General features: G+C 33.7%; 1 protein-coding gene across 1 annotated transcript in view; it reads left to right on the top strand.

Moving 5' to 3' along the window:
• Window positions 1-11,035, top strand: part of LOC106466785 — a 14,946-nt gene extending 3,911 nt beyond the window's left edge. The window contains exons 3-4 of the mRNA XM_013927088.2: window positions 10,236-10,291; window positions 10,921-11,035. Of these exons, the coding sequence (XP_013782542.1) occupies window positions 10,236-10,291; window positions 10,921-11,019 (155 nt within the window). The 3' untranslated portion in view covers window positions 11,020-11,035. The remainder of the gene's footprint in view (window positions 1-10,235; window positions 10,292-10,920) is intronic.
• The last annotated feature ends 1,038 nt before the right edge of the window (window positions 11,036-12,073 follow it).

Raw genomic sequence — 12,073 nt, 5'->3', positions numbered from 1 at the left:
GTCTCCAGCCATTATTAGTCTCAAAGTGGGTTCCTCGTCATCGAATTTGAAAGTCCTACTATATGATGATTTATTTACTATTTTTATTTATATAGGTAATTACTTTTAATGAACATTACTCAGATATTAGTATTACATAAAATGAAACAAAACTTTGTCGTTCTTCATTCATATTAGTTGCATGAACTTAAGATTTAACTTTAAATATAAGTCTTGAAGTTTCATGTTCTAGAGTTAAGACTTTCTGTTTCTTCTGATGATGACTTTGTGACAAAGTCGAAACGTCCATTATCCCCGACTGTGTAAGTAGCCGTCCTGTAAGATTTCACTGAAATTAGGGTTTAGTTTGGTTGTAGTTAAGCACAAAGCTACACAATAGGCTATCTGTGCTTTGCTCACCACGGGTATTGAAACCCGGTTTCTAGCATTGTAAGTCCGCAGACATACCGCTGTGCCATTGGGGGGGGGGGGGGAGCTACTGAGATTAGTAAATAAAATAAACCTTTCTTAAACAATAAGTTTTGTTTGTTTGTTTGTTTGAAGTTAAGCACAGAGCAACATAATGGGCTTTCTCCCACCACGGGTATCGAAACCCGGATTCTAGCATTGTAAGTCCGCAGACATACCGCTGTGCCACTGGAGGGCTAAACAATAAGACTCCAAACATATCTGTGTTCAGTACATGAAAACTGTTGCGTTGATTTTTTATCATAATATGATTACTTACAAGAACTGAAAGTATAAAAACGTATATCCAATACATTATTAACACACACAACTTTCAAATAACAGTCGTTATATTACGTGTTTAGGTATTGTTTTATATGACAGTTTAACCAAATACTTGAAATTGTAATGCTCTATACTAAAGGATCTGTGCTTAAACGTATTTTTATAAATAGCAGTTGATCTTCTGATCGTTTATTATGCCCATCAAACAAACTTGTTATAAGACTATGGAACGTTACGTTTATTAAAATGTGATAGGGGAAGGGGGGGTTGGCGGGTTAGTGTGCCTCTTAAATATAGATGCTTGGTAAATGGCTGAGTGCGGTATATGAGTAAAAATGCGAGAGTCGGGATTTATATACCCCTGTCCTACCCCCCCCCCCTCTTTAAAACATATATTTTCTTTGTGTGGGTATAGATAATTGTTTTATAACGATGGGTAATTATTGGAAATACGTAGGTTCAGATTAGAAAACAGTTTGTTTGATTACAATTACTAATTATGAGACTTTTTTATCATCCCTAATTTATACTTAGTGATAGATCAGCATTTGTTTAGAGAAAATAGTTTAAATATCAATTAAAAATTTCTTTTGGCTCTGCTAAAAAAATGCAGAAGATTAAAGAACTTTACTCACTGTTAACAAAGTTCATAGGTATAAATATCAACAATTGAAACGGTAAAATATGCAGAAGATTAAAAACTTTATTAACCGTTAACAAAGTTAAACAACTGAAACGGCAAAATATGCAGAATATTAAAGAACTTTATTAACTGTTAACAAAGTTCATGTATATAAGTATCAACAATTGAAACGGTAAAATATGCAGAAGATTAAAACTTTATTAACTGTTAACAAAGTTAAACAACTGAAACGGCAAAATATGCAGAAGATTAAAAACTTTATTAACCGTTAACAAAGTTCATAAGTATAAATATCAACAATTGAAAAACGGGATTAGAAAGTAATACGATAAACAAAGCTTACACATGTTTAAACTTGAAAAGTTTTTTGGTGTACAAAACTTGAAGATAGCTTTTATATGCGGGAACATCTGTTAGCTGAGTTCTTGCACAGATCTTAAAATATAACGTTGATAAACTGAAACATCGGCACATGTAGATACGTAGATCTTGAAACTCGAGTTGTTCAAAACTTGAAAATAGCGTTGATAACTGTACCAATTGTTGGTTGAGATGTTACAAAAAAGCTAATTTTAAAAACTGTTAATTTGTCAACTACCTCGTATTATGGCAAGTTGAAGAAGCATTTACAAGCAGAACTAAAAACTTGGATCCACGTATGAAAACTAGAAATGACTTAAACATGATTAAATTTGTAACATAATAAGGTTTATTACAATATATATATAATTTAATTTTGTTTCAGCCACCTCTACAGTATGGCCTAAAGGTTATCTACCAAAGAGCATTTTACTAATTGGTAAATAATCAACGAGTTGTGGGGCTCCAAATCAAATGTTACACATTCAGAAGAATTTAAAGTGTGAGATAGCTAGCCTCTGGACCTCTCCCATGCCACCTTTTGGATCACGGATTATTTCCTAAGAAACGCTCTTTTATGGTATATAAAATTTAATTTAAAAAATGAGTTTTTAAGACAATTATTAGTAGTATTGTGAATGATTTTAATAAAGTCACACGTGCGGGTTGAAAAATAATGGTCACTAATATAGAGAGCGTAAATATATACAAGTAAAGAACAAACTTTTCAGAAAAGGAAGTAAATGTAGGGATGACTTTTCGATGAAAAATCCGAGCCATCCCTACCTAGACAATGCTAAAGCCTGCCTAATAAAAAAAGATTGAATGTACTGTATATGTGAACGTGATCATTGTAAATCGTTATTAAATCAGGAAATTGCAATTCCAAGTTGAACATTCCTGGAGCCATCAGAAATACAGATATTTTGTTGTATTACGGAGGATATCAATATTTGTAGAGAAATTAATTTCTCACTCTTGAATAACACACATGATTGAAAATGTCTCCTCATACTCAGCTATTTTGTTATATTTAGATTTAAGATGAACTGAATGTGAAGATACTAAATTATAAGTGTTCATGTTCGATTATGTTATGCACATGAACATTGTATCATAAGTTTCAGTTCCCTTGGTGTCCTGGATGTTGACAACTGCTGTCCAATCAAGCATTTGCACCAGTTTTTCAAATAATCTTAAAGTCCTGTACTTCATAGTAATTTACAGCTGCCGAGTATATAATAACATTATATTAATATTACCTTTTCAACTTCAAAGTTCGTAAATTTTAAATATAGTAAATGATTAAAGAGTTTAACTGTAGGGACAACAGACGGCAATCAGCAGTAGTGTATCAGTTCTCCTGTGTTTTTAGTGATTTTGTGAGTACATATGCTTAAGATAACTTGCAAAACACTGGAAACTATTACGACAAATTGTTTTTCAATTTGTTTCTTTGGACTTGTTATTTTTCACACATGTTGGGCTGATGACATTTAAAGTAAGTTAAACAACCAGGTGTAAATTGGGTATTTTTTTTCATAGAGTGATGTGATTTAGATGTGTGTTTAATGTGTATGTAGAATGCAAGTTAATAAGACTTTCTCTCGAGATGTGAAGACGTAAAATTTTAACTGAAGCATGACATTGATGCGACTTTTAGCCATAATTCTTATGTATATGAATTTACTTTACAATTATGTTGTCGAATTTGTGTTTGTTTTTTCAATATTTCACACATTTGAATATAAATTCCTTTAGATATATAAAGCTTTATAAGTTTGTGCAAACTAAAACTGCATCAAACATGTGATATATCGTACACACATGCATAGTTAGCGACACCTGGACATTAAACAGGAAACGTTCTGATATGTGATTGGATCTCTCACAAAAGGCCTGACATGGCCAGGTGGTTAGGGCGCTCAACTCGCAATCTAAGGGTCGCGGGTTCGAATCCCCGTTCCACCAAACATGCTCGCCCTTTCAGCTGTGGGGGCATTATAATGTGACGGTGAATCCCACTATTCGTTGGTAAAAGAGTAGCCCAAGAGTTGGCGGTGGGTGGTGATGACTAGCTGCCTTCCCTCTAGTCTTACACTGCTAAATTAGGGACGGCTAGCGCAGATAGCCCTCGTGTAGCTTTGCCAGTCAGAGTTCTGACTTTTAAATCCAATATAAAATGTATGGCAATACTTGAAGATTGTAGTCCATCAACGATCCTCGGCGAACTTGTCAGAATTGGAGCAATTTTGCCAGGAAAACATCACACCATTCCATTGTACCTATCCAAAAAGAGTCACAGCAGTAATTGCTGCTATAGGTGTTTCCACCAAGTACTGACTTAGGCGGCCGAATACTTATGCAATCAGCAAACTTAAATTTATATCTTTTCTTTGCAGGTTTTGCTGACATTCAACCTCCTTCACATATAACAGTTAATTTGATCACGGAAGTTTTGAATAAAAACAAGTTCATTAAAAACAATTGTTTACATTATTTGTATTTCATCAAAATGTGATATTATTAGTAAGGGGTGAATACTTTTGCAAGGCACTGTATTTGCTTATTCAATTTGGCTTTAATGTTAAGTCTTCTCGAGTAATTAATGTTAATATATTTTTATTTAAATTGACTTAAAAATTTAAATAGCCTTTAAGATATTTACCCTTATGGTGACGTCACACGTTTCACAAATTTTGGCAAGGCTTCGGCACTGTAACATTTAGTAATACACCAGTGGCTATTACTATTCAAATATAATGGTCGACAATCCCCCCTTACTTAAGAAAGCAAGAGGATCGCGTACCCTCGTGCTAGTAAGTTATGCCAGTGGTTTTTGAATAATAGTTAAAGTCTTTCAGGAAGTACTGATAAATTGTTTCTAATACTTACATTAAAACTGAGTAATTACAAGATGACAAACCCTTCTAGGTATTTAGTGAGTGTTTCCGGTCACTTTCTTTCTAGCTCCTAGCTGCTCTTACCCTTTCTCAGCTGGAGAGTTTGTTTGTTTGTAATTAAGCACAAAGCTACACAATGGGGTATCTGTTCTCTGCCCACCACGGGTGTCGAAGCCCGGATTCTAGCGTTGTAAGTCCGCAGACATACCGCTGTGCCACTGGGGGGCCAGCTGGAGAGAATGTTAACGACAGCTTTTGTGTGAATGTATACATATGCTTAAAAACTCATTCACAACCATGCGGATTTTAAAGGAACTGTTTCTGTAACCATAACAACCGTTTTGCTATTGGTATGTGCTCAATTTCAGATATTCGGCTTAGTAAGGTTAGATAAACTGTACTGTTATCAAAGTCAGTTATATGTTATTCAAGGTATACACGGAGAGGGTGAACAGAGACACCTATAGATTTAGTTAACTATTTAACATTAGTCTGTAGTTTTACTGGAACGATTGGTTCTATCAGATATAGAGTACATTGAACACTAGTTCCAACAGAGAGGTTCAGGATGGATAAAAGCTGTTGATATTTTAATTGGAAAGGTTCAAGATGAACGACATGATTAAAAACGGTTGTCACCATTTAACAATCCCAACAGAAGACAAATTAATTCTTTAATTGTTCTAATAGAAAGGTTAACTATGACGGACAGTTGTTAATAGTTCCAGCAGAGGGATTAAGAGCGGGGGACACTCGTCAGAAGTTGGGTGGTTGAAGAGGTGCTATCAACAGTTTCAGTGGAAGGTTAAAGCTGGAGGGCAACAGTCACTAGTTGTAATCGAAACTTTAAATAAGTTATCAATAGTCCCAGTGGAAAATATTTTCTTTGTAACTGCTTACTGATGATAATAAAAAAAAGTTTGACACCATCTCTGTGACGACATCACTGATAATTTACATACAAGAATACATGATAGAAAAAATAACACAAATATTAAGGACTAATACTCTAAAAAATCTTTTTACCTATATAAGCCATTTTTCTTGGACCGCTTTGTATTTTTTTTTCAAATACCACATTTATGATCGATTTATGAGTATTGTTTGTTTGTTTGTTTTTGAATTTCGCGCAAAGCATGTAAATGATACTGCAGACATGTGACAGAAGGTTTTGTGGTCAGACGAGACAAAATTGAGCTTTTTTGTTTAAATTCAAAGTCATACGTCTGGCGCAAGCCCAACACAGCACATCACTCAGTCAACACCAACCCAACTGCCAAGCATGGTGGCGGCAGCATCATGTTATGGGGATGCTTCTTATCGGCAGAGACTGGGAAGCTTGTTAAGATTGAGGGGGAAATGGACAGTGCAAAGTACAGGCGAATCCTAGAGGAAAAACCTGCTTGAGTCAGCCAAGAATCTAAAACTGGGTCCAAAATTCACATTTTAGCAGGACAATGAAGAAAAAAATGAATGTCCTGGAGTGGTTTCAGAAACTCCATACGAGATTTAAGATGATTCTTTTTCAGTAATGTATTCTTTCTTGCCACTCGCCCATACAGGCCAGCTTTGTGTAGGGACCGTGATATTGTTGATGTATGAAAACTGACCCCCATCTCAGAAATTGAACTTTGCAAATCTTTCAAAGTCACTAACCAGTTTCCTGCTTGCTCAGCTGCTTAGTTTGGAAGGCTAGCCTGATATGGGTAGAAATTGGGCGGTGTGAAGCACATTCCACTTCTTAATAATGGACTTCACCACACTCAAAAGGATAATCAGCGACTTTGAAGTTTTCTTGTAACCTTCTCCTGATCTGTGCTTCTCTACCACTTTATCCCTGACTTGTTTGAAAAGCTCCTTGGTCTTCATGGTTGGTTTGTCATATTATTATGTGAGTTGTGGATTGAACAGTTGCATTTACTATTAAGACAAGTTAAATCACTTTGATTACACACAGACAGCGACCATTACATTAATTTTGTGACCTTTCAAACTGATCTTTTGCACCTGAATTGATTTAAGATTACCTTAGCAAAAGGGTTGAATACTTATTCAAATGAAAATATTCTAACTTTCTTTGAAAATCGAACGTACATAATATCAACGTTTTTTAGCTTTCTCAGTTGGAGTAGATTGTGTAGATTCTAAATATAAAGTCCCATTTGAAAGTTTCGAGATTGAAGCTCAGACGACAACAAACTGTGGAAAATTTGCAGGGTATGAATACTTTTGGAAGGCAATGTAGTAGCGCGAGAAAAAACGCGACTCATCATCCTCTAAATTAAGCAGCAGGGTAAAAAAAAAGACATTAACATTAAAACAAGTTTTGAAATCACATATCTTATCAATTTATTGTCTTTCTAGCTGCACTATAATATGCACAACCTTGATTTTTACAATGCCTAGAATACCTCCTATCCTGCTAACATGAATAGCTAAACAAAGAGCGACTTTCGGTTAAGTGCTTGGTTATGTAAGAGACTTAATATCAGGTGTAAATTGAATAACTTTTTTACGATACATATTTTAGTTTTTGAAGTGTCAGGAATAATTAGGGAGAGACCCTGGCGGCAAAAGGATACCGCCCCAGTGAGGAATCACCAGGTGAATGGATATCAAAGGATGCCGCTTGGAGGTTACGTAAATATTATGTAATATGCAAATTATGCTCACACCTGAGGGTTACATAATCAATATGTAATATGCAAATTATGCTCACACCTGAGGGTTACACAATCAATATGTAATAGGCATCAGAGGGTTACATAACTGTTATGTAATACACACTAAAGGGCATTACTGTATTATGAGAGGGATTACATCATAGTTCCACGAAGTGGCATCAGAGGGCGCTGCTGTCTTAGGGACTGGTGACATCACAGTTCGATACCTGAGGGCCTGTTACTACAGGCAGACGGTGTTACTAATGTTTTATAGGCGGACAGTTACTAAGGTTCTACAGACAGATGGTATTACTAAGGTTATATAGGCGGATGATCTTACTAGGCATTTTGTGTGCATTTTACAAACTTGGATGGTGGATAGTGGGACAATACTTCCATAGGACTGTGTACATATTTCAACTTGTCTCAATATATGTTTATAGTTTCCATTTATATATTTAACTGCATACATTTTACAAAGGTGGATCGTGTAACTTGTAGGGTGTTTCAACATGTGATTACGTCATCAACATTGTAGTCTAGATATAATTATATGTCCTAAAAAGTTACAAGTAAAGCCATTATTTTAAGAGACAGCTGTTATAACATAGGGTATTATGTAAGTCAGTTTTTATCACTCACACTATCTTCATTTATCCATTATTTCAATGAAACAACTATTATAACATTGCTGATAATCTGTATTAAAAATGTCATGTAAAAACGTTTTTATCATACATACTATTTCAATTTATCCATGAGACAACTATTATAACATAATGTATTACATATATCAGTTTTTCTCACGCATAAATTTATCTATTATTTGAATGAGGCAAATATTATTGACAATAATTTACCTTACATACTTTTACAATTACCCATTGCTTTATGTAAAACACTTCACTAATTCATTAGCTCTATATTTATGGCTTCTATATTTAACTTGCATGAGATACATTTTGCATTTTCTGACACTTTATATGTAAAACATTTATCAATATTACTAATTCACTTGCTATATAGTTTCCATTTCTATGTATGTATTTGTTTCACACATACTATCTTAATTTATCGATTATTTAAAGGAGGCAAATATTATAGCATAGCCAATTATGTACTAAATATACATTTAAAATTATCTGTCCTGAAAGGATTTTATCATACCTAATGTTTTGTTTTAAATAAATATGGAATGAGACAGTTAGTGTAGCTGATTGTGTTTTAAATATCGATTTAGTACACATTTAATGTACTGGTTATAGTTTTTGTTTCATTATCTAATTTACATGACCTATTTTTGCATTTCCTGATCTTCTCTATGTAAAATAGAGAATAATATTTCTTTATGTGTCTAAACAAATACACCCTGAAGAAGATAGACTATGTATAGATCTTGGAAAGCTATATGCCTGTAGGAAGTGTCATTGATGTTTCCCTGGAGTGCATAAAGAGCAGTTTTTCCACCATGATGAATAGCTGCCCAAATATGTACTGCACCACCTCCTATGTGTTCCATGTGGGACAGACATTCTTCCCTCATCCAAGCAAATGATGAACAACAATCATACCATCAGCTTTAACAAGCCGGAAACCGAGTTCATCTGAAAAAGGTGACATGTCGCCAGTGTCCTAACTGTAAGTTGGCATGCTTACTCAAGTAACATGGTGCTGGCAGTGAATTCTGATTAATATCAGTTTACAGATATCCCTTCTTTCAAAATAACCTTGTTTGGTCAGTCTCCTATTCATTGTTTTTCTGGGTACCCTGGAATGAATATGTTCATTCCATTCCTGTCAAAAAGTATGGCAAGACCTAATGCTTATAATCTTACTGGAATATGTCAGAAAAAAGGATTGAAGGCGTGACCTATCTGTATTAAACGGTCGTTTCTTGAAATGGTAAGAATATTACTCATCGAGTCTATATGCATAAAGTTCAAAACTAGCAAGAAATAAGCTCTAGACAAAGATTTGGGAAAATGTCTATAGAAAGGTAAGAATAGTAATAGGTAAACATAACTATTTATGTAGATCTTTTCAACTTTAATGGAACAAATCAACTTATAAAGCTAAGTATGAAATTATTGTATATTATTTAGAGATTTAAATAAGCATCCTTTATAGGCCAAATAGAAGTTATACAATATATTAATTATAGAAATGAATTAGTGATAAGCATTTTACACAGAGAATGTCAGGAAATGCAAAACTATGTCATGCAAATTAGACATAGAAGCAAAAACTATAATCAGTGCATTAAATGTGTACTAAATTCATACTTAAAAATACAATCAGCTGTACTAAATGTCTCATTCCATATTTATTTTTAAAAACGAAACATTAGGTATGATAAAATCCTTTCAGGACACATGATTGTAAATGTATGTACAGTACATTATTGGCTATGCTATAATATTTGCCTCGTTCAAATAATGGATAAATTAAAGCAGTATGTGTGAAAAAATAAGTATATTAACTTATAAAGCCAAACATAAGATTTAAATAAGCATTATGTTCTTGGCAAATAGATATTATACAATATATTAATTATAGAAACGAAAACTATAGAACAAGTGAATTAGTAATATTGATAAGTCTTTTACATATAAGGCAGCATCCTTTTTTTTTGCCAAGGTCTCGCCCTAACTATTGTTGGGACTCAGCTCCAATTTCAAATGCAGAAGCAGTGCTATGTTACCCTTTTGTAACAGTACACCCATGGTAATAGCTTGGGGATATTTTGGTTTCAACCCAAAGTTAAAAACAGTGCAGGAAATGTATTAAATTTCTTTTTTTTTTACGAAATACATTTAGCTTATTTGCATTGTTATTTTAATTATTCAAAATGTTGAAGATATTATTTTATTTTTCTGTATGAATTTATTATTGTAATTGATAACATCTTTTAAGTATTTCAAACTTTTATTTCAGTAATGAGGGCGGCCTATTTGTCTCATAGATATCGGCAAGTGAATGCTTACGTCAAGGTATGAGCTCCATTTGTAGAAGCTGGTATATACAAAGATCTTGCTACAATTTCACAGTTTTATTTTAGAACATCTCACACCTGTTTGATCTATATAAGAATGGGACCATGAAGAATATTATGGCTTTTGTATTAAACACATAACAGCTGAATATATCTTTAATTTGTGAGCACTGTTATGTAAGCCTGTGACATAGAAAGCACACTCTTCCTTCCTGCTGCTTTCCATAAGCCATATAATGCCAAATATTGTCAAAATGTAGTTCTGATACATGGGTTTTACTGTGAATTTATATAGATCATGTTTCTCGCATTTGCTGATTTGCATATTCAAAACAGTTTTAATATAATGTGCTCAACCCTCTGTGTAATGCGTACTAAATTAAAATAATTCATGCATGTTATTTTAGTATTTATTCAGTTAAAAAATGAAACTCTTTTATTTGTTTTTATACCAAGAAAAATATTATTATGTATTTATTAAATACTTTTGTTATTTATGTTATCAATAGAAAAATTATAATCCTATATTTATCATTCCTTACACTTTATTCTAAAAAACAACAATATCAACAACTTAATTCCAAGTTTTGAAATTAATGTGGTTGTTTTTTATGTTACCGACACTAGGTGTCAATTTATCCTGAGGAGGGTCAGCAAACATCATGGAAAACTTCTATAGTGAAGGGTTCTAACAATCCAGTGTTTGATCAGAAGTTATCCTTGTGAGTATGCCCAAGGAAAAGTACACCTGCATTTTTATCTTCAACATGAATATTTCATGCTTTTTCACCTTTAACTTCTTATTAAACTTCGTTATCAAAAATATTTTCATGTAAATCGTTTGTATCTAAACATCGCATGTTCAATAAACAATACTTTGTTACACATCTAAAATTAAACATTAAAATTTAAACTGTTAAACCAGGGCCGGATTACGGGTCTACCAGGCCTGGAGCTGAAGACTTCTAGTGGGCCTACTCACATTTGTTCATAATACAAGCAAATAAGGTGGCCATCAGGCTTTAGATCTACCAAGCTATCATCAAATTAATATTATTTCAGGAAGGCTATTAACGACAACTAACCTGATAAGTTTTTACATAAGACAAATTAGAAATCAGTTTCAAGTTTTCTTCACAGTCAGGCGTGGATAGAGAATTTTTTGAAGGGCGCTTTAATTTTTTAGGGTTATGATTGGCGATTTTTAGGTGTAAGCTGCTGATATTCATTGGTATTTTTAATATCAAGATACACGGTAGTGGCCCGGCATGGCCAGGTGGTTAGGATGCTCGACTCACAATCTGAGGAAAACTGCAGGCAAACATTTAGGAACAACATAACTCTTTACCATTCCTTGAGATTTTAGTTGAAAAAGATGACATTCGTTTTCTCACTAGTACATACAGAAAATCTACCTTTACAGGACAACACACACGGTGGGATTCTTTCAGTCCCAAAACGAACCTCATTGCTACTTTAGTCCATCAGGCTCTAGTTATCTGTTCAAAATCTAAACTGGATCTTGAATTGAAGACAAGTAAAACTATGTTACTAGAAAATGGGTCATCAATCAAATTACTTCAAGGAAAATTACGAGCTTCTCAACTGATCCAAAATTTGGTCCTAACAAGTGCCCAGTTTACCTAAAATTACCATGGATTGGTAACATATCAACAAAATTTGAAAAACAATTGAAAACGGCCATTACTAAATGTTTTCCTGCAGTGAACCCCTACTGTGCTTATTCTACACGTAAGTTGTTGCCTGCAACACAAAAAGA

Source organism: Limulus polyphemus, unplaced genomic scaffold, assembly GCF_000517525.1.
Source record: "Limulus polyphemus unplaced genomic scaffold, Limulus_polyphemus-2.1.2 Scaffold2379, whole genome shotgun sequence".
NCBI classification, from domain to species: Eukaryota; Metazoa; Arthropoda; class Merostomata; order Xiphosura; family Limulidae; genus Limulus; species Limulus polyphemus.
The sequence above is the reverse complement of the archived record's forward strand: the minus strand, read 5'-3'. Positions and strand labels throughout refer to the sequence as shown.